The 24,399-nt window shown below is 35.5% G+C and overlaps 1 protein-coding gene across 1 annotated transcript in view; it reads right to left on the bottom strand.

Annotated features, from left to right (window-relative positions):
* Positions 1-7,883, bottom strand: part of CD226 (CD226 molecule) — a 103,505-nt gene extending 95,622 nt beyond the window's left edge. Inside the window, exons 1-2 of the mRNA XM_007487779.2 lie at positions 7,763-7,883; positions 7,126-7,461 (exon numbers count right to left, since the gene is read on the bottom strand). Coding sequence (XP_007487841.1) covers positions 7,126-7,461; positions 7,763-7,805 — 379 coding nt within the window. The 5' untranslated portion in view covers positions 7,806-7,883. The remainder of the gene's footprint in view (positions 1-7,125; positions 7,462-7,762) is intronic.
* Between the last annotated feature and the right edge of the window lie 16,516 nt (positions 7,884-24,399).

Below are 24,399 nucleotides of genomic sequence, written 5' to 3'. Positions count from 1 at the left end.
TTGAATCTGTCCCTTCCCTTAACTTCTGGTGTTACTCTCCAAATTCAAATCCTTAACCTCTCTTGTCTGGAACACTGTAATAACCTCCTAACTGTTCTGCTAATGATGATGAGAAGAAGAATAATAATAACATGGCAACAGTGGAAAGGACACTGAATTTGTTATCAGGGGATCTGAATTTGAATATTATCTCTGCTGTATTTTATATATATACATATATATATATAATTTTTTGGTCTTTTAGTTTATTTTATCAATATTTAACACTAACAGAAAAGTATATTCTATGTGTATATATATATATATATATTATAACCTGAGAGAAGAAAGTCGAGTCACATCAGTCTATCACTAAACATTTAAGTACCTATTATCTGCTGGGCATATGAAAAGAAAGGGATGCAAGTATATTTATTCCCAATATGTGGACGTGGCAGCTAATGTTAGAGAGTGTGTGTAACTTATCAATAGTGACACAGTGATCAAGCTAGGATCTTCTGACTCTTTGCTATAATATTGCTTTCCTCCAGCTCATCCAGCACACTATCACCTGGATAATCTTTCTTAAACACACATTTCATCATTTCACTCCCCTATTCAAAACCTATAAGAGATTGCTTTCTTGTAATAACATCTTGTACATATGAATAGTGCTGAAGTGTGTAATTTGATACTTATAAATAGGTTTTATAGAATATACCTAAAATAAGAATTATCTCTCATTTTGTAAAGTCAAGTTATTATGCATTTATTGGAAGCCTATTGGTTGTCAGGCAATGTGAAAATCTATACTTCTTTTCCTTGAATATACAAAGAAAAGTAAACAAATAAACAAACAAATAAATAGTGGCTCTCACTGTTGTAATGGGCTGCATTCTTATTTTGATCTTGGAAATGATAGGGAGCCACTAAAGTTTATGGAACAGGATAGGGGTAATGTGATCAGACCTGTGCTTTAGGAAGGTCAGTTTGATTAAATGAGTGGACAACTGACTGAATGACAAGAAACTTTTGAGGAATAAAAACTAGCATGCTACTGTAGTGGTTTTGTATGCCACTATATATCATTAAGAATACTTGTTTCTGGTGGCAGCTGGGTGGCTCAGTGGATTGAGAGCCAGGCCTAGAAATGGGAGGTCCTAAGTTCAAATCCAGCCTTAGACACTTCCTAGATGTGTGACCCTGAGCAAGTCACTTAACCCCCATTGCCTAGCCCTTATCACTCTTCTGCCTTGGAGCCAATACACAGTATTGATTCCGAGGCAGAAGGTAAGGGTTCTAAAAAAAATGCTTGTTTCTTCCTCAATTTTCTTCCAACACAGTCTCTTACACATCATAGGCACTTAATAAATGTTTCATAAATTGAATTGAACTGAATTTTTAGCTTTAATATGTCAGTGATAACCTACTTCTCATAGTACTAGCTGTGATAGTTTCAATAGCATTTACAAAACTTTGCATTAAAAAACCTATAGGATAAAGCCAAAGTCCATTATCAAGGTCCTCCACAAGTTAACCTAAACTTCCTTTGCCAGGCTTATTCCAGACTACTGCTCTGTGAGAATCCTTTCTTCCATCAAACTGGCATGCTCACAGTTCATAAACACATGTTGTCCTTCCCTGTCCTGTGGCCTTTGTCCTTCCAGTTTCCTATACTTTAATGCCCTTTTTGGTTCTTATCTTCTCAACAAAATCTATTGATCTTTCAACTTCAGTGTGAAGTATTCCTCTACAAAGCCTTCTCTTATCATCCCACTCATAAGAGAATTCTGCTTCTTTTGCTTCTCCAGAAAGGCAATCATTGAGTTGTACTCTTCACTCTATCTCCTATAAGTGTATAAAATTGTTTCAAGGATACTAGGTGCCCAATAAATACTGCTGAAAGAAAGAATGACTGAATGGTTCAGCCAAGTCAACAAATATAAAAACCCTTATTTTATACACACGTCCACTAAACTGTCCTACTTGCTGTCTCCTACAGGGACATCTTTAGTCTCTATTCCTTTTTCAAACTGGCTTCCATGACCTCTATACTTCTGCCTCTCCAAATCTGTATGTCCATTCCAGAATCAACTCAAGTGATAGCTCCTTTGAGAGGCTTATCTTTCCTGGACCCCTTCACCCCACACATACTGCATACCCCATAAATTTCTCTCTTTACTTTGTCCTTATCTCTTCATATTAATCTGCACGTATGTTGCTTAGACCCTAAGAGGTCCTAGGTTCAAAATCTAGCCTCAAATGCTTCCTGTGTGACCCTGTACAAGTCACTTAACCCCCATTGCCCAGCCCTTACCCCTCTTCTGTCTTAGAACAAATTCCTAGTATTGATTCTAATAAAGAAGATAAGGATTTTAAAAAATATATTAAGTCCCCTAGCCAATGTTATCAACTATTATTGGAGGGAGGAGAGAAAATGCATCCTCTTAAGTTCTCAATGGCCTTGCCATATGTGCCCTTACACCCACTAGAAAATCTCATCATAGCTGCTACATAGAAGCTACTCGATGTTATTCCTCTACAACATTTCAAGTCCTTCCTCCATGCCTTAGAATAAGTTGAATTCGTGCCTATCTAGAACCTACTAGGTTAAATTCTCCTCTCTCTTCCACATCTTAAAATCTTTAGCTCAACTCAAAATTCATATCAAGTGCTACTTCATGAAGCCATTCCTGAGTACTCTAGTTACTAATGTTGCTCTAAAATTATCTTCTTTTTATTTTTTTTTCCTAAATGGTATACTATTGTGCTATAAGAAATGACTAGCAGGATACCCTCAGAAGAACCTGGAAAGCTTGCATGAACTGATACAAAGTGAAATGAGCAGAACCAAGAGAACATTGTACCCAGTAACAGCAAGTCAGTCATCCCTCACTATATTGAGGTTCACTTATTGTAGCTTCACTGTACTGTGGGTTTTTTTTAAATATCTAATCCTCTATCATAGAGTTTTTACTATATCACAGGATTTTGCGGATGAATACCATACTGTACACAATAGAAATGCAGTACACCACTACCATTTGCACAAGTTTGCCAACGTGAGATTGTACATGGCACACTATTGGCTGATGGAATGAAAGGCAACCAACCACAGAGCTGTGTTCTGTATCCTGGGAGCTGATTGGCTCATTGACTCTAGCATTGGTTTGTTTGTTCTACCACACTACATCCATATGTTCAGAAAGTGTTTAAAAGCATATGAAGTGTTTATAAGGGTGTGGGAAAGGTTCATATGAGTGTGGAAAAAGGTTTTTAGGAGAGTGGGAAGGGGTTATAAAGCCTTAAAAATATATGTTAATAATAAAATAAATATAACACCACCACTTCAGTGATTTTCACCTATGGCAGGGGTCCTAACTCCCAGAATAGGTGAGGGATCACTGTATTGTATCATTATCAATTGAGAATGATTTAGCTAACAGCAGAATGATCCAAGATAATTCTGAAAGATTTCCACCTCTAAACTGATGAAATCTGAATGCAGCCAGGGCAAACTTTTTTAAAAATTTCCTTATTTGGGGGTTGGAGGGAGGGGAATGGAGGGGGGAGGAAGTTGTGTCTTCTTTCACAATATGAATAATATAGAAATAGGTTTTTCATGACTGTACATGTATAACCTATAACAAATTGTCTTCTCAAAAAGGAGGAGGTAAGGATGGAAGGAGGAAGAGAATTGAGAAATTAAAAAAAAAAGTTTAAGAATGTTAAAAATTATTTTTATAAGTAATTGGTAAAAATAGGATATTAAATATCCACAAGATAAAAATATTTTCTGTTTACTAATATACAGTAACAGTGTTTCCCCAGAGAATATAAGCTCCTTGAGGGCAAGGATTCATTCATTTTTGTCTTTGTACCACCTTCCATTTTAATTTTTTACACTGCCTGGCACATAGTAGGTTTTAATAAATGTTTCTTGATTGATTACTTAAAAAGAAATCTGTAATACTAAAGACCTTTTTTTTTTCAAATACAAGACAATGAAATGGAAATGGAAAAAGTTGGAGCACAGTCAGCTCTTTTTGCCTAGGTCATTTAGAATAAATTGCAGTTATGACACCTATCTTTTGAAGCCCATATAATTTAAAGCAATTATGCATCATCATAAAATCAAAGAACTTTCATGCTAGAATGGACCTAAGAAAATGGTACCAGTTCTCTACAATAAGATCTATAAATTGTTTTGTATTCTACTCTAAGCACAAATTTTGGAAAGGAGCTGAAAGGGCAGTGAAAGATTTGGTTTGCTAGTTTTTTTAAGTGGAAGAAATAGAAAAAATCAATAGGGAAAAAAGAAAAGGAAAGGGAAAATGATTGAACCTCTGCTGTGTTTCACAAATAGCTGGAGGTAAGTGACTTCTGCATCACTGCATTCAGTGACTTTGAGCCACCACAGCTAGACAAGTGTAGATAGCTCCCTTGGTACATTCCTTTCACTCAAGATGTACCTTCAAAGGAGCCTAAAAGTCAGATTATTTCAAAGAAGTACCATTGACATCAATCTCCTATACCACCAGGAAATAAGAATCTTCATCTATCTAATCATCTTTGGAGGAAAAGGACAAAAGGGATGCAGTCAAGTATACTGATTTTATTATCTTCTTCACCAAATCTCTCACTCTACTCCATCCCCACTAGGTTCTAGATTTAAAAAAAAGTTAGTCTATTAGGTTAAATTCTTGAGCTCCTCCAAGTACAAATTTCAGAAAAGCATTATGAGGGCTTGGACCAAACTAGAACATTTGGAAGTAGAGCTCCATGCAAATATAGCTCCAGGTGGAAATTTTTCCTACCTCCCAGCCCTACTATTTAAATCTTCTTATGGATCATATAAATACAAACTTTCATACAGCCCTGACCCTTACCTTCTGTAAAAAGAATTAAAAAAGATTTCCTTTTCCTCCTTATAGAATAGACATTTGTGAAATAAAATATAGTATTTGTGAAGATTGGTCATTTTCTATAAAATTATTTTAAAGTACAGCTAGAATTTTGGGCATCACATTTTCATTCCTAAACAAAAGGGGAAAGTATCCAATCAAATACTGATAAACCAATATCTTTTCTCTAATCTGACCTTCAGAACACAGATGGTAGATAGTGTGAGAAAGAGGCAGAGGCAGAGAGAAAGGCTGAAAGGGAGGAAAATACAAATGTTACATTGTCATAAATTTTTTAAGCCTCCATACTAACTGCAAAACATATATCCAATTTTTATAAAGTCCTACGAGTCAAAGAGCTAACACTACCAAGCTCCCACCTCTGTCATCCAAGTAATAATACAACAGCAAAATATACATATATTAATCTAGAGTCAGAATCTCACCAGTGCTATTTATTATTGGTGTGGTTTTAAACCAGTCCATTAGCCTGTCTAGTCTTCAGTTTCTCCATTTGAAAGCAGGGGAATTTGGATGAGTTGATTTCTAAACCCCTTTCACTTCTAAATCCTTTCCTCCTTTGATAGAAAATAGGAAAGCATGGCTATAGCTTGTTATTCATGAAGCTTCAATAATCCTACTTTAATATTACCATTTAAATTTAGTTGTTTGCAAATCCACCCTCTATTACAAACAGCCTACCCATCTGGGATGAGGCCAAACTATATATTTTAAATTGGCTGACTTCTGGCAGGAAACAGAAAATCTCACTTGGGACTAAAGCTGCCACAATGACCTGCCACCCAGAGAAGGAAGGTGAAACCCAGGTTCATCTCTAGCCAAATGTGGGCATCTGGTAGGAAACATACTGATTTTTCTTATGCCTGCCAACGCTGTCTTCTATTATAATAGATAATTAAGAGCTGACTGTATCTGTAAACTTGCAAAAAAGTACTTCACAGATGAGTGAAAACAGAAGCCAGAAAGGACTGGAGTGGTAAAATGAATTCTTTAGTGAATGAATAGTTGAGCAGAGGGATCTTGACAACTGACACTATGTGAGTGCCAACTTCGGGTGCAGGGGGGTGAGTAGTATTGTACTAAGGTATGAGTGAATATCAACAGGACTTGGAGACCTTTCCTACTCCTTACCCTTTGATGTTTCCTATTGGCAATGTCAGTGACAGTTACAAGCTGTTAATCCCTTAAAAATAGGACAATGGGAAATAGAAGCTATGTGGACATGACTGGCTTTGCTAAAGAGGTGGTTGACTCTATAGTATAATTTTAGGGAAACAGAGAAGAACCTGCTTCTTTCACTACAGAAAAATCACTTCTGCTCTCCGTTCTCTTGAGTTTAGAATTACATCATGTGAGACACTTCCCTTTATAATAAAGTTCACATTTTCCCAGAAGCAATAAAACAATCACCAATTAAATTAATACATAGTAATAATAATCATTGATATTTACATAGAACTTTGAGGTTTGTAAATGAATTTAGTACATTATCTCATGTGATTCTAACACCACCATCGTGAAGTTGGTATAATCATTATCTCCACTTTACAGAGGAAGAAATCAGAATACATAACTAATAAATATAAGAGGATTCCAATCCTCATCCATTCTTCTCTCCTAGCTTGGCACTGTGCTTTGCACACTAGGAGCACTTAAAAATATTTTATCATTCACTGAAATCCATACCTTCCTAACTCCAAAGTCAGTGCCTTTCCAAATTCATTGTTAAAATATCAAGCTATGGGGAGGATGGAGAGAGATTCAGAATCAGGACTTTGAATAAGGACTATGTTGGATGCAAGAAGGGAGCCCTGGGCACCTGTTGGTAGAATGCATATATTAGGTGCCTAAGTGGAGAGAGACTGTAAAGAGGGGAGAGAATAATACTGAAAGAGAAGGTAATAGAGAAATAGAACCCACTTTCCAACTTTAAGGTTATAGTCTGTCTATGGAAAGCATGAGGCCAGTATATAACTTCCCTACCCTTATTGATGTCATATTCAAACTGGTAAAATAGTATTTCCATTAGATGACTCCATTCAAATTCACCATGTTTTAAGAGTAAATTGATATGAATTGTTTTGCTCTTCTACAATTCTGTTCCCAGATTATAAAATACTGTGTGACTAGTGACTGTAATTATTTATCAATTCCTACTTAGATCTAGAAGTTTCTGGAGAGGAGAGAAGTAAGAAGTGGTGCCAAGGGAGTTTGCTCTTACCTGACTGGACTACCTTTATCACCTTTTCCCAAAGTCCAAGAGGGAAAAGTTGGAGACTGCAAGAATAAAGTCCGACATCAGCTTTTGAGGCATTATGGAAGAAAAGGGAAACATTCGCAGCCACAGAAGAGTTGAAAAAGTGAACTCTATTGATATAGTTCATCCTAATGAGCTCACCATATTCAGGATTGAAAATAGCCATGGAATCCTTCCCTTTTGTTGTGATCTTGAACCATTCTGCCTGGCTTGTGAATTCCAATCCTGGATACTCACATTCAAAAATCATATTCTTGGCAAGTTTTATAGTGGTATCCACAAATTTCTCTTCAGAAATGGCTGAAATATATAATAGTAATTAATTAGATTTCTTTTTTAAAATACATAAAATTCAAAATAAATAGCTGAAGCTTTCTAAGATATGGCAAAATTATCAATGCAGTCATTCAAAGAAATTTAACAATCACTTTGTAAGCCTACAGAAATCTTTGCTGATGTTATCTGTTTATAGTTTCTAGTTTTTGTGAACACTTGAAAAATAAAAAAAGCTAAGTGACCTTTGAATCTTTCTAAATTCTGATTCTCTGTTACACAAAAGGAAAAATACACAATTAAAGAGAAATGGAAAAAGTATTCCTACCTTTGTGTGCCTGAAGAACAACAAAAAGGAGAAGACAGAGCATTTCTGGATACACTTGTAGGCTGACTCTTGAGGTACTGTTTCCTGCTTCTGAGATACCATCAGTAATGGGACTTTTTATTTTTTTTTATTCTAAAGAGAACACAGTTAAAGCAGCTTTACTTTCTTTTTCTTTTTTTTTTTAACTCTTACGGAACTCAGCTTACTTTAGAGTGCAGATAGACAAGTTCCTGGTTCCCTGAGAAAGATCAAGCTTATTTTCTTGCTTTTGTTTCAGTAAAGCTGTTGAGGTCACCAGATCCACCCTTGTCATTTGTCTAAAATGGTCCTGCTGATACAGATTTTTCTTTTAGTACCTGTCTTTGGTAGGAAGTTGGTGAATAATGTAAGGAGGGGGGAAGCTAGGTGACTCAGTGGATTGAGAGCCAGGCCTAGAAATGGGAGGTTCTGGGTTCAAATCTAGCCTCAGACACTTCCCGGCTATATGACCCAGAGCAAATCACTTACCCTTCATTGCCTTTCCCACTCTCCTGCCTTCGGACCAAAACACAATATTGATTCTAAGATAGAAAGTAAGGGTTTTTAAAATAAGAATAATAATTTAAGGAGAGCAAATGAAGCCCACCTTTGTGTCTACATTCCATGTCCTTTTTGGCTCGCCTGAGAGGAAGCATGGTCTAGTGGAAAGAGAACTGGCCTGGAAGTCAGGAAGACGTCAGTTTAGTTCTTGCTGCTAACAGACATTAAGTTTCATAATCATCGCCAAGTCATTTAATCATTTCTGGGCCCCAGGCAACTCTGTAACTTTGCAAATTAGACACTATAGAACAGGAACAGACCTTGCTACCTTACAAAGAATTACCCTTTAGAATACATTTTTTTATTCACAAAGAACCAAAATACTAAACTCAAAAGTGTAAATTAGTTTATCTTGATTTCTTACCTGAAGAAACCAGCACCAAAAATAAGTATGGAATGCAAGGTGCATTGGACATGGAATAAAGAAAACATGGATTCAAATCATACCAGACACATACTAGTTGTGTGACCTAGAGTAAGTCACTTAACCTTCTCTCTGCCTCTCTTCATCAGTAGATTGTGACAAAGGCATTGATTGCCTCTACAATCTGTTCCAGCTATAAATCTATGATTATATGATTTGTTTCAGGGAGAAGAATGAGCTTTTTACACTGAACACATTTTTTGGAACCTAGTAAGCACCTAATAAATGTTAATCAACTTTCTGACTAGTAATGAAAGGAGAGTGGGAAAAGATGTAAACTATAGACGAATTTTTTCACATCTGGTCTTGCTCTTCGTAGTTTGTTCCATCCAAAAATATTGTGATATTTACAGGGGAAATGGAATCAGAATGAGGAACCATCCCAAGTGCCCTGGACTTAGTAATTTAACAATGCAAAATAAAATATCAAAAAAACAATATTAATGCCACCTTTTAATTGTATCTCATAGTATCCCTATGAAATAGTTTTCCTACTTGTTATAAGATTCAGAACCCACAATGACACTGTGAGATAGACACACCAAGTATTATTATTATTATTATTCCCACTTAAATTATCACTGTCACCAATCAACATATTTCTCAAAAAAATAGAGCATATATCTTTAGGGTAACTGGGGAAAAAACTTGAACTGCCTTGTTTTTGTAACCCTTCCCACTAGCCTCCTTTCTTGTTGACAGAATAGCTGAAGGAAGAAGCATTTGAGGAGGGGAAAAAAAGAGGATTAATATTACCTTCTGTTAGTCAGATTTATAATACAAATAAAATTCTTTATTGCACATCTGTTGTCCTTGTTTCAAACTCAATATGGGAAGCAAACTCATAAAGTAAGAAACAATTCTATCAGTAACAATTAATTGATCTTTTCATTACAGTATCTTGGAATGAATTTAGCTTCTAACTTATATTTCTTAGAAGATGAAAGAGAAGTTAATCTGAATTCAGATAGCATTGCTAGTCCATATCTCACAGCTCAACAATCAGTTCTTCCTATATTTTTCAGTATTTTTTCGCATATTTCATAAAATACTCCAGTGAGCTTGTATGTTCCTTGATGATATTTTTACGTTTAATATTTCTTCTGTATCTACCTCAATATGTACATAGTCCAGAAGCTGCTCAAATAAGTAAGTCAAAGAGAGAAATTCCTGACCCCCTCCAGTAAGCATTCAAAAATCTTTTCTCCATTTAATAGAAGATTAAGACAATATTGTATATCTACATGCTGAATCATCATTAATTTGTTGAGAGTAATACACAGTTTTATTTGAACACACAATTAAAAACAAATAATTTATTAATCCACCACTACTGTAAGCATTATCTCTATGTGCCTCTATAGGATATCTCAAGTCTCCTCTGCCCAATTTTCTCCAGGTGAAACTTTGATTTATTTTTTTTTCTTGTTGTGAAGGAAGGTGGCCTACCAGTACTAGACCACAAACTGTACTATAAAGCAGTGGTCATCAAAACACTATGGTATTGGCTAAGAGACAGAAAGGAGGATCAGTGGAATAGCCTTGGGGTAAGTGACCTCAGAAAGACAGTCTATGACAAACCCAAAGATCCTAGCTTTTGGGACAAAAATCCACTATTTGACAAAAACTGCTGGGAAAATTAGAAAACAGTATGGGAGAGATTAGATTTGGATCAACACCCACACCCTATACCAAGATAAACTCAGGATGGGTGAATGACTTGAACATACAGAAGGAAACTATAAGTAAATTAGGTGAACACAGAATAGTATATATGTCAGATCTTTGGGAAAGGAAAGATTTTTAGGACCAAGCAAGAGATAGAAAAAAGTAACAAATGTAAAATAAATAATTTTGATTACATCAAATTAAAAAAGGTTTTGTACAAACAAAACCAATGCAACTAAAATTAGAAGGAAAGCAACAAATTGGGAAACAATCTTCATTACAAAAACCTCTGACAAAGGTCTAATTACTCAAATTTATAAAGAGCTAAACCAATTGCACAAAAAAATCAAGTCATTCTCCAACTGATAAATGGGCAAGGGACAAGAATAGGTAATTTTCAGATAAAGAAATCAAAATTATCAATAAACACATGAAAAAATGTTCTAAATCTCTGATAATCAGAGAAATGCAAATCAAAACAACTCTGAGGTACCACCTCACACCTAGCAGATTGGCTAACATGATAGCAAAGTAACAAATGTTGGAGGGAATGTGGCAAAATTGGGACATTAATGCATTGCTGGTGGAGTTGTGAATTGATCCAACCATTCTGGAAGGCAATTTGAACTATGCCCAAAGGGTGCTAAAAGTCTGTCTGCCCTTTCATCCAGCCATAGTACTACTGGGTTTATACCCCAAAGACATAATAAGGAAAAAGACTTGTACAAGAATATTCATAGCTGCACTCTTTGTGGTGGCAAAAAATTGGAAAATGAGGGAATGCCCTTCAATTGGGGAATGTCTGAACAAATTGTGGTATCTGTTGGTCATGAAATACTATTGTGGCCAAAGGAATAGTGAATTAGAGGAATTCCATGTGAACTGGAATGAACTCTAGGAATTGATGCAGAGTGAAAGGAGCAGAACCAGGAGAACATTGTACACAGAGACTGATACCCTGTGGTACAATCGAATGTAATAGACTTCTCTACTAATAGCAATACAATGATACAGAACTATGCAGAGCGATTTATGAGAAAGAACATCATCCACACTCAGAGAAAGATCTGTGGGAGTAGAAACATAGAAGAAAAACAACTGTTTGATCACATGGGTCAGTGGGGATATGATTGATGTTATAAACCCTAAATGAACACCCTAGTACAAATATCAATAATATGGAACTAGGTATTGACTAATGACACATGTAAAACCCATTGGAATTGTGCCTTGGCTATGGGATGAGTTTGGGGGGAAGGGAGGGAAAGAACACAATTTGTGTAATCCTGGAAAAATACTCTAAGTTAATCAATTAAATAAAATTTAAAAAAATTTTTAAAGAATTCTTTTTAAAAAATTGATTAAATTAATGTAGAGTCCAGGTAACCTTCACTCATATATAAATGAGAAAACTGAGTCCAGGAAAAAGAAGGCTTTAGAGTTTAGGGTTTTTTTGGCTCTTGTTCAGTACACTGCATAGTATGTTATTAGGTTAGGCCACCCAGCAAAACTTTTTCCTGGGCCGCATGTTGATGTTGATATTAATGACAATAAGGATGATGTTGTTGATGATATTTTTGTTGATGATAATAATGTAATGATGTTTTTGATAATGTTGTTGATGATGTTGTTGATGATATTGATGATGTTGCTGATGACAATGATGTTGATGATGATGTTGATGATAATGATAATAATGATGATGATGATTGAATTTGGAGTTGGAGGTTTTCCTTCCATTTGAACCTTTCTGACCCTTCCCACTGTAATGATTAAAATTTTCTTGGAGGCTATCTCTACTTTTTCATTGTAATGGTCTTCTCCCCCCTCCCCACATCCACTTCTTTTTGAAATATTAAATTATCTCATTTTATTTCTTTTCCCATTTCTCTTAGTGTTATCCTCCTTTTTAACCCTAGTTTATATATATATGTGTGTGTTTGTGTGTGTGTGTATTTTGACATTTCATCCTATATAGTTTGTCACTGTTCCCTCTAAGTATACTTCTTCTAGCTACCCTGATGATAATAACAATTTTAAGGAGTTACCAATATCAACTTTTCTTATAGGAATACAAATCATTTGAATTTACTGGATACTTAAAAAAAGTTTTTTGTTTGTTTTTTTTTCCCTTTCTTAATTACCTTTTGGTGATTCTCTTGAGTTCTGAGGTTGAGCATCAAATTTTCTGTTTAAGTCCAGTCTTTTCTTTATGAATACTTGGAAATATTCTATTTTAATAAATGATCATACTTTCCCCTGCAATAATATATTCAGTTTTGCTGGGTCTTTGATTCTTGATTATAGACCCAGTTTCCTTGCTATCTGGAATATCATATTCCATGCCTTCCAGTCCTTCAATGTGGATGCAGTCAGATCCTGTATTATCTTAACTGAGGTTCCATGATATGAAAATGGTTTCTTTTTAGTAGTTTGTAGTATCTTTTCCTTAATCTGGTAGTTCATGAATTCATCTATAACATTCCTAGGCATTTTCAGTTGGGGATTAAATGCAGGAGGTGATCTGTGGATTCTTTCATTCTCTACTTTTCCCTCTTGTTCAAGAATGTTGGAGAGTTTTACTGGATAATTTACTGTAGAATGATGTCCAGGGTTTTTCTTTTGTCATGATCTTCTGGTAGTCCAATAATTCTTAAATTGTCTCTCTTTGATCTATTTTCACCGTCTATAGTTTGGTCAATGAGGTGTTTCATATTTTCCTCAATTTTTTTCATTTTTTTGATTTTTATAGATTCTTGCTACCTTGTGAAGTTATTTGCTTCTGGTTGTTAGATTCTAATTTTTAAAGACTGAATTTCATCCCTGACTTTTTGGTCATTCTTCTACTTCTGGTTGTTTCTTTTGTTTGTTTTTTGTAGATCATCTTTCACTTTCTTTGCCTCATTTTCAAGCTCGTCAATTCTCAATTTAAAGACACCATTTTCTTGTTTTAGGTCATGTGCCTCTGTTTCCAGATGACTTATTTTGCTTTTTAAGTTATTTTCCCAATTGTCTTCAGCCTCTCTTAAGTGTTTTTTGAATTGTGTTTTGAGTTCTTCCAAAGCCTGAGTCCAATTTGCTGGAGTTTCTGTATTTTTTGCTTGGTATTCCTTGGTCTTCTTCTGTTTCATTTAATCTTTCTTCATTACATGGATAGAAGCTGTCAATTGTAATTTCTTTTTTATTTTTCTGTCATTTTTTTCCTTCTTTTCCCCCTGTCATTGGCTGTAATCTTGTTCCTCTGATTATTTTCTGGATCTGTGAATTTGGGCTATTTTGTATTGAAGGAGTTTCCTTCTCTGCTCTGCAGATTGACTAAATTAGGCTGATGGAGTATTAATGAGCCCTGAGATCAGATCTTCCCCAGATGGCAGCAGATACTGAAGGCGAAGGTGAAAGTATGGAGGCTGAAGGGAGCTATGCTTCCTGCTCTGTCATCAAGGTATTCTGTTGTGGTTTTAGCCTTTGTCCTTGGATCTGAGTCAACTGGATTCTTAGGGTGACTCTCAACCCAGTCAGTGGAGGAAGGGTGTTGGAGATTGAGTTTCTCTGCCCTCTGAAGGCTTCTTATCTGCCCTATTGATAGTCTAGATTAAGCCAGGTGGAGCTGATCTGTGGAGCTGGATGTGCCCTGAGGCCAAAACCTTTAGAAATTGAAGCCCAAGATGAAGAGTATTAGCTGGGACTAGGCTGCCCTCCCCTCCACATTTCTCCTCCAACTGCCTCCTTGCCAGCAGTGGTTATAGCCCTGAGCCTGCCACAGCTGAGGTATCAAGGCACTCCCTCTGAGCTGGAGCCCTCCAAAGATTCCAGCAACCTGCAGGTGACTCAGCACAATAAGTGGGGGAGGGTTCCTGGGACCTTCCTTCTTCCTTTCCCTTGAACCCGAGAATTCAGCCTTCTCTGTGTACCTTTTAAGTTGAATCTTGCAGGAGGGTCCCCCAGTTCTATCCTGTTGTTAGATTTGGTTTTCTGTCCCCTGGAAGCACTTTGTTTTTTATTGATGTGGAAGGGTTTTCACAGAGGTCTGGATTTTTGTTGCTTCTAATAGGCCATATTGACCCCACCCCCATCTCTATTATTCTTGCCAATGAATAGATAAGCCTGCATCTATTGTGCCTCAGTCTCTCTGTTGCAATACCAGCTTGCCAGAATACTCCCAAATTATTCTTAGATTCCCCATTGACTTTTCCCACAGTTGATGGAACAGGGTTCCAGTAGCCCTACTATGATCGTTGCTGCTGCAATTTTTAATGTCTGGCTTTTGAAATAAATTCTCTTTCAGTTTCTCAATAGGGTTACTACTCTTAATGTTAGACAGATTCCCTAGGTCTCTCTGCCTTGGTTTCCATTCTTCCTTTTAGCCACCCAAATTTTGAATACAACCCTTCAAAAATGTCCACATTATGGAAGAGACAGTGTGGTACAATGGGAAATGGGTTTGATTTGCAGTCAAAGAACCTAGATTCAATTCCTAGCTCTGATGTTTATAACAAATGTAAAGTGTACAAGAGAAGGAAATGGTAAACCACTCTAGTATCTTTGCCAAGAAAACCTCAAATTAGGTCACAAACAGTCTGATAAGACTGAAAACAATTAAACAAGAATAATAACAAATGTAACTCAGAAAGTAACAAATCAATTTCTTTGATTCTCAATTTCCTCATGTATAAATCAATGAGTTTTGACTAGATACCATATGAGGCTTCTTCTGGCTCTGAATCTGAAACTATAAAGACAATTTGAGTGCCATGCATAAAACCAGCTCTGAGCCCTGAGAAGGATAAATGAATGAGTGGAAAAGTAAGTGGAACTTTGAGAAGACCAGAGACACATAACTAATTAATATTAATCAATACAGTAAAGGGAGTAACAGGCATTCACTATAGAGAGGGAGAAAAAGACAAAAGAAACCTATGTGCAAAAGTTTCTGGAAGTACCCTTTCTTCAGTATCTTGAATGACCTCCCATAGACCACCTATCCTAGGTAGCCTCAGGAACTGCAGAAAGCCCATTGGTAGAACTATGGAAAATACAGGAAAGGGACAGGTAAAGCTGGGTTCAAGGCCTTAATCCAGTGACCAGAGTCCATTGGTGGCTCTCATCCCTCTGAAAGAGATATCCTTTATTCAACTGGGATAAGTGTGAAAGCCCATAGATTTAGGCAATAGAAGGTGGAAGAAAGATACAACATAACTAGGTTGTCTTAAAGGATTTTGTTGTATGCACATTTTCATCTAGGGCATCATAAAAAATTCAAAAGGATGATTATCTGGGATAAACAAAAGCTGACTGAGGAAGATAAATGAAGAAAATATTCTATGAAAAGATCCATCTAAGTAGGAAAGGACTTTGCAGCAAAGGAAACCAAGTCAAAAATATTCTGTAGAAGGTAAAGATCAAAAAAAAAATTCTAAAAGAACCTCAGAATGAAAGAGGAGCAATTCAAAGAACCTCTGGAACTGTTCAGAAAAAAGATGAAAGAATTAAGAGTTATCCAAGTTTTTTTATTAAGCCTTTTTTAGCACAATAAGTTCTTGGTGACAAATTAATCTTGGCATATTCTCTGTAACTTACAGCCATAGACAGTTTCCTGGAGCACTAAGAAACTGGGTGATTTGTTCAGGGTCACATAACCAGTATGTGGTAGACATAGACCTAGAAACACATCATCTTGACTCTAAAGCAAGCTTTCTGTCAATCAGTTGGTTACTAAAAATTTATTAAGCACCTGCTATATGCCAGGCATTGTGCTAATCACTGGAGATACAAATACAAGTTTAAGAAAAAACCAATCCCTACTCACAAGGAGTTTGCAATCTAATGGAGGAAAGCAAAACACAAAAGGAAGTTAAGAGGCAGGGGAAAGGGAGCTTTAAACAAAGACAGATTTTGGTCCTCCATAATAATTTCTGCAAAAGACTTAGGGTTTAATTTGTAAACATTTTTTGTTTGTTTTATGACTTTCTTTTAGCTTTTTTTTTAATTTAAGTTAATTTATTTAGTCAATTTAGAACATTATTCCTTGGTTACAAGAATTATATTATTTCCCTCACTCCCCTCCCCACATCCTTCCCACAACCCATGTGCAATTTCATTGGGTATTACATGTGTCCTTGATCGAACCCTATTTCCCTGTTGTTGGTGTTTGCATTGGGATGTTCATTTAGATTCTATATCCCCAACCATATCCCCTCGACCCATGTATTGAAGCAGTTGTTTTTTTCTTCTGTGTTTCTACTCCCACAGTTTTTCCTCTTAATGTGTATAGTGTTTTTTCCTCATAGATCACTCCAAGTTGTTCAGATCACTGCATTGCCACTAATGAAGAAGTCCATTACATTTGATTGTACTACAGTGTATCAGTCTCTGTGTACAATGTTCTCCTGGTTCTGCTCCTTTCACTCTGCATCACTTCCTGGAGGTTGTCCCAGTTCTTTTGGAATTCCTCCACTTTATCATTCCTTTGAGCACAATAGTATTCCATCACCAACATATACCACAATTTGTTCAGCCATTCCCCAATTGAAGGGCATCCCCTCATTTTCCAATTGTTGGCCACCACAAAGAGTGCATCTATTAACATTTTTGTACATGTCTTTTTCCTTATTATCTCTTTGGGGTACAAACCCAGTAGTGCTATGGCTGGATCAAAGGGCAAGCAGTCTTTTAGCACCCTTTGGGCATAGTTCCATTAATTTGTAAACTTTTAAAAGAAATTGTTTATTGTATATTGAAACTTAACTATTTATCTTTCACTCTAAATCAATAAATAAAGAAATAAGAGTTAGAGAATTAGAATTCCTGGAAATAGATTCTAATGAATCCTAGATCAAGTAAAAAAATATGAAAGGAGATGGAAGAACAACAATACTTTTTAGAAACAAGTATTATATATTTAATAACTGAAATGAAAGACTAGATAAAGTAGGAGGAGTGGTACTGTGTAGCATACTTTTCTTGGGGGGCACAGAAAAAGAGAGAGAGAGAGAGAGAGAGAGAGAGAGAGAGAGAGAGAGAGAGAGAGAGAGAGAGAGAGAGAGAATAAAAATAAAACCAAAGAATTGGACAGAGTAGGAGGGAAAGTTGTAGAAAGAACAGCAAGAGATTAAATGTTGGCACATAAGTCTCCTGACTCCAAATTTTCTGAAGACTTGCTGTCTTCTGAAGAATTTCAACTCACTTCAGAAGTGGTGGTTATCATGAATATTTCCATAAATCTCATATCTGACTCATTCTTTCCACTTGAGCCATACATAGGAATGGTTTCACATTAGATTTCACTCTTACTCATGAGCATTCCACTTTCTAATTAGGAACTCTGACATTTATCTATCTGAATATAACTTACTATCATTCCAATTCTCCCTATATCTCAACTCTCCTAGACCTATTCTTCACTCTCAACAAGACCCCTCAGTACATCCTCAGCCCATGACTTCTACCCTGACTTCATTTTATTCTCTCTTCAGTCTCCATCCAATTCTATTTCAAATCTAGTTTGTCCTCTGTTCTTAATGTTTCATTCCTTTGTCTTGTCATCAGTTATCTCTCTAATATCAACTCTGACTTCCTCTTGCCATTTAGCTCCTTCACTCACACTCACAACTTGTTTAATGAAACCAGAAATCTCAGAGTTGATTGTATACAAAATATTATCCAAGTTTAGCTGGCCTTCACTTAAAGCATCAGTCCTGCTATTCTTCCCCAAGTGATTCTCTTACTCTCTAAAGAAAAACTTCATTTCTCTACCCAAGCTTCACACACCAACCTGACCTCACTGTTTACAGCTGTGATTTATGTGTCTTAATCTCCTGAGAAAATTAAAGCCATTCTACATGAGATTTCTCTTGTTCCATTTGTCCCAATCAAGTGCAATCCCTCTACATATTTACTTGATTCTCTCACTTCCTACCTTCTCTCTAGTTTGCATCTTCACTCATTTCCCCTCTCACCAAACATCAATGTCACCCTATTAACTTATTTCATGCCTACTGCCTATCAGATATATCCATAGTTACCTTGTCTTTCAAAAACTTTCATGTTTCCAAAAGGTCTTAAGATTAGCATGACAGTCTCTTCTTCAGGTAGGCTGTAATTCATAGAATCTATACAAGAAAATCATTGCTTTTAGATTAGTCCTTAGGAAAAGGCTAATATTGTAAGGTTAATACATCTGTGTCAAAAAAGTTCTCTCAACAACTTGTCTTTTGCTCCAAGCCCTGCACTTATGTGCCTCAAAAATTCTGCCAAGTACTCCAAACTTTGACATACAAATTGGCCAGCTTCATACAGCCACCAAGATCAAAATTTAAGTATCCCACCCTTAGAAGGGGACTTTGGAATAGATCTCCTCTCTCTGGAAGTACATTGTTTCTTCCTGGGAGCATACTGCTCCCATAGGAACAAGCCTTTCCACCTGAAGACCACTTGAATAGACCTGTGCTCCCCAATGCAGTGCCACCTTGATATGAGTTTTATTTACATATATATACACATATATAAAATAAATACACATATTTAGTTATAGTATTATATATCATTATATATACATATATATACATATATATTTCTTTCTATATTTGTGTGTGTTTCTCTCAATATTTTTAATATATAAATACAGTCCAACCTGATTATTGGGTCCCCTTCTCCATCTCTCCTCTTCCATTCTTTCTTATTTGTCAATAAAACTTGAATATTAAACTGGCCACCATAGTTATGACATATTATTCATAGCAAAGGAACTCATAAAAGGGTTTGTTTTCCCTGACCTCTCTAGCTTGCCCGTAGACCTACCCTTCAATGTAAGCCTAGTCCTTGGAAGGGGATCTTCCTTTTGGACAGCTGCACCCCTGGTCAAGGTGTGGGCACCACGTCCCCAGTCCTATCTTAGTTCATGACCAAATCAACTCTCATCTAAATTATTATAACAGCCTATCAGTTGGCTTCCCTGCCTCAAGGTTCTTTCCATTCCAGTGCATTCCACACACTTTTGCTAAAGTAATTGCAGCTCCTCTATCAATCAGTTCTTATGACTCTGTTTCCTATAGGATCAAATATAATAACACTGTTTAGCTCTACACAATTTTTGAGCCTTGTTTGACATTACTACCTCTTCCATACCCTATGATCTGGACAAACTTCCCCTCCATCAGTTCCTTACTCACAAGTACTCCATCCCTTATCTCCAGGCCTTTCCATTGGCCATCTCATATTATTGGAATGCAGTTCTTCCTTATCTCTGCCTCATGGAGCAACTCTGTAGAGGGAGCAAGATGAGCAATGGATAGAGTTCTAGGCTTGGAGTCCAAAAGATCTGAGTTCATGTGTGATACTTACATAGTTCTCTAACCCTATCTGAGGCATTTAACCTCTGTCCACCTCAATTTTGTCAATTGCAAAATGGGGATAATAATGGCACCTATGTCCCGAAGTTACTGAAATGATCAAAAGGGACAATATTTGTAGAACTATAAGCAGAATGTCTGGCACATAAGTGACTACTCAATAAATATTAATTTATTCCTTTAAGATATAGCTTAAGCACCATATTTTCCATGAAGACTTTCCTTTCTCCTCCCAATTGCTAGTGTTCTCTGTCCCAAACTTTTTAATATTCCTCCCAATTGCTAGTGTTCTCTGTCTCAAACTTTTTAATATTAAGCCACTATGTGTTTGTATGTATTCATTTTGTGCTTATGTTTCACATATCCATAAATGTCATCCCCTCCATTAAAATGTAAGTTCCTTATAAGCAAGTATTACTATAGTATCTAGCACATGATATGTGCTAGATATTAATTAGTGCCTTGTGATTGATTAAATGATTAAAATGATGATTTGCACCTCAAGAGAGATTATTAATCATTAACATCATAACAATATCCACTTAAATCTTCTTGCTTTGAAGTGACAAATTTCCTTTTTTACTTCTCTATGCCTCTGATATCTTCTTTACTGTCCCAACCTTGCTCCCAGTAAAAGGTAAGCTTCTCCATGATAGGGCCAATTGTTTTTTTAAGATTTTCCATTCACCATCCATCATCCTAGATTAGTACTTAATAAATCCTTGTTAGGTTGGAAATGATAAAAAAAAAATAGAACCTACAGATACTGTGTGAATATATAGATGTATAACAACATCTATTATGTTTTGGTTGACAAAAAAAATAAATTTACAATTATCTCAGGTAAATCAACAATAATAATGTTAACATCAATATTTAGCAAAGTTACAAGATACAAAATAAATCCACATGAATCATGAGCATTTCTTATATATATATATATATATATATATATATTTATTTATATATATACATATGTATGTATGTATGCATATATATTTCCAACAAAATTCAGCAGCAAGAGTTAGAAATTCTATTTAAAATCAATCAAGACAATATAAAATATTTGGGAACCTATTTGCCAAGATAAACAGAGGAACTATATGAATGCAATTACAAAATACTTCACACAAATGTAGTTATATCTAAACAATGAGAAAAAAAAACATTGTTTATTGTTAGACAGAGTTAACATAACAAAAATGACAATCCTACCTAAAATAATTTACCTATTCAGTGCCATATCAATCCAACTACCAAAAAGTATTTTATAAAACTAGAAAAAATAATAACAAAATTCATCTGGAAGAACTAAAGGTCAAAAATATTAAGGGAAGTAATAAAAAAATGTGAAGGATATGACCTAGTGGTACCAGATTTTAAACTGGATTATAAAGGAGTAATCATCAAAAAATCTGGTACTGTATAAGAAATAGAAGTGTGGATCAATGGAATAGATTAGGGTTGAAAGAGCTCAGCAATCCAGTATTTGATAAACAAAAAGATACCAGTTTTTAGAATAATAACTCACTATTTAACAAAAACTTCTGGGAAAATTGGAAAAGATCATGCATGGCAAAAATTAGGCATAGATCAATATCTCACAACCTATACAAAGAAAAGATTAAAATGGGTATATGGTTTAGGCATAACAGGTGATATTATAATTAAATTAGGGGAACATAGACTAATATACCTGTCAGATCTATGAAGAAGGGAAGAATTCATGAGCATACAAGATAGAAAACATTACAAGATGAGAAAAGAATTATTTTTCTCAGATTAAATAAAAAGTTTTATACCAACAAAACCAATGTAACAAATATTAGAAGGGAAACAAATTGGAAACAATTATAACAAATTTCTCTCATCTGGGTTTCACTTTTGAAATATACAAAGAACTAATTCAAATTTATAAGAATACAAGTCATTCCCCAATTAACAAATGGTCAAAGGTTATAAATAAGAAGTTTTCAGATAAAGAAATCAAAGTCATCTATAATTATACAAAAAATATTCTAAATTTCTCTTGATGAGAGAAATGCAATTTAGAACAACTCTGAGATACTACCTCAAATTGTCCAATTTGGCAGTAAAGGAAAATGATAAATGTTGGAGGGGATGTGGCGAAATTGGAACACTAACACATTGCTGCTGGAATGGGGAACTGATCCAACCATTCTGGAGGGCAATTTGGAATTATACCTAAAAGGCTCTAAAATAATGCATACCTTTTGATCCAGTAAAACCACTACTAATATGTGTGTGTGTGTGTGTATGTGTGTGGAAAAGGACTTGTTTATACAAAAATATTTAAAGGTGCTCTCTTTGTGGTGGTAAATAATTGGAAACTAAAGGGATGTCCCTCAATTTGGGAATGGCTGAACAAATTGTGGTATATGGTGGTGATGGAATACTATTGTGCTGTAAAGAATGATGAACAGCATGATTTCAAAAAGAGTTGGAAAGACTTACCTGATCTAATGCTGAGTGAAATAAGCAGAACCAGGAAAACATTGTACATGGTAATAGCAATATTGTGGAATGATCAAATGTGATAGACTTAGCTTTTATCAGCAATACAATGATCCAGGACAAAGATGAGGGACTTATGGCAAAGAATGCTATCCATCACCAAAAACAAAAAAACAAAAAAACTTATTGGAGTTGAAATATAGATGAAAGTATACCATTTTTACCTATTTATTTGGATATATATTTTCATGTTTGGGTTTTATAAGGTTGTTAACTTACAAAAATGAACAATATAGAAATGTTTTGCATGATAATATATGTATAACCCAGATAATATTGTTTTCCAGCTCTAAAAATGGGGAGGGAAGGAGGCAGGGAGACAATTTGGATCAGATAGCCTTGGAAAACTTATCTGGAAGTTTGTTGTTACATGTAATTGGTAAAAAATAAATGAATGAGTCAAAAATTTTTGAAAAAGAATCTTAAGCAACAAAAAAGAAAAGTAGATTATGCTTAAAGACAGAATGATTACAAATGAAAATAATATTACCTTCTACTCCTATTGTGTCTCAAAAAAGATAATCCCATACATTGGAAACTAGATCAGAATGTATTCACAGCACAGATAATCATGGAAACAGTAAGCTATTCATTTCATTTCTTATAGAAAGTAATAGTTCTCTCAAGAACATTCAATCATCTATTTTGACAATGGTTCAAAATTCTTATTTATTATTATATGAACTCTCAAAATATATCCATAATATGTGGTAGAGGGTCTTAGAACATATACCATATCCGAAAAAAAAACTAAATCTCTCTTTAAAAAGAAGACCTCATCACAGTTTAGCCCATAGTTGGTCACTGTGACTTAGGAACTATGGAAAAGACATAAAAATACACACTAATTCCAGACACAAAGATATACTTATATCAAGAAACTAAATGACGTAGCCATATCCTTCTTTTATAAAACTCATCTTCCATCTTGAAATCAATACAGTGTATTGGTTCCAAGTCAGAAGAGCAGTAAGGGCTAAGCAATGGGTTTGAGCCCAGGGTCACACAGTAGGAAGTGTCTGAGGCCAGATTTAAACCTAGGTTCTCTTATCTTTATTCTTGGTTTTCAATCCACTGACCCACCTGACACTGCCATATTCTTCTTCTTTTTTTTTTTGGAAATTTTTATTTAATTAGTTAATTTAGGATATTTTTTCATGGTTACAAGAATCATGTTCTTTCCCTCCCTTCCCTCAAACCCCTCCCATAGCCAACACACAATTCCACTGGGTTTTACATAGGTCACTGGTCAAGATCTATTTCCATATTATTGATATTTGCACTAGGGTGATCATTTAGAGTCTATATCCCCAATCATATACCCAACTACCCATATGATCAAGCAGTTGTTTTTCTTCTGTGTTTCTCCTCTCACAGATCTTTCTCTGAATGTGGATAGTGTTCTTTCTCATAAGTCCTTTAGAATTGTCCTGGATCATTGCATTGCTATTCATAGAGAAGTCCATTACTTTTGATTGTACCACAGTGTATCAGTCTCTGTGTAAAATGTTCTCCTAGTCCTGCTCCTTTCACTCTGGATCAATTCCTGGAGGTCGTTCTAGTTCATATGGAACTCTCCAGTTTATTATTCCTTTGGCCACAATAGTATTCCATCACCAACAGATACCACAATTTGTTCAGTCATTCCTCAATTGAAGGGCATCCCCTCATTTTCCAATTTTCTGCCACCACAAAGAGTGCAGCTATGAATATTCTTATACAAGTCTTTTTCCTTATTCTCTCTCTGGGATACAAACCCAGCAGTGCTACAGTTGGATCAAAGGGCAGACAGTCTTTTAGTGCCCTTTAGGCATAGTTTCAAATCACGTTCCAAAAGGGTTGGATCATTCACAACTCCATCAGTTGTGCATATGTCGCAATTTTGCCACATCCCCTCCAACATTTATTACTTTTCTTTGCTGTCATGTAAGCCAATCTGCTAGATGTGAGGTAATACCTCAGATTTGTTTTGATTTGCATCTCTCTGATTATAAGAGATTTAGAACACTTTTCCATGTGCTTATTAATAGTTGTGGGTCTTACTCTAGCCATGAATAATATAGCTATTCAAAAGGGCAAAAGAG

Source organism: Monodelphis domestica, chromosome 3 (assembly GCF_027887165.1).
Source record: "Monodelphis domestica isolate mMonDom1 chromosome 3, mMonDom1.pri, whole genome shotgun sequence".
Lineage (NCBI taxonomy): Eukaryota > Metazoa > Chordata > Mammalia > Didelphimorphia > Didelphidae > Monodelphis > Monodelphis domestica.
This window is presented reverse-complemented; position numbering and strand designations above follow the sequence as displayed.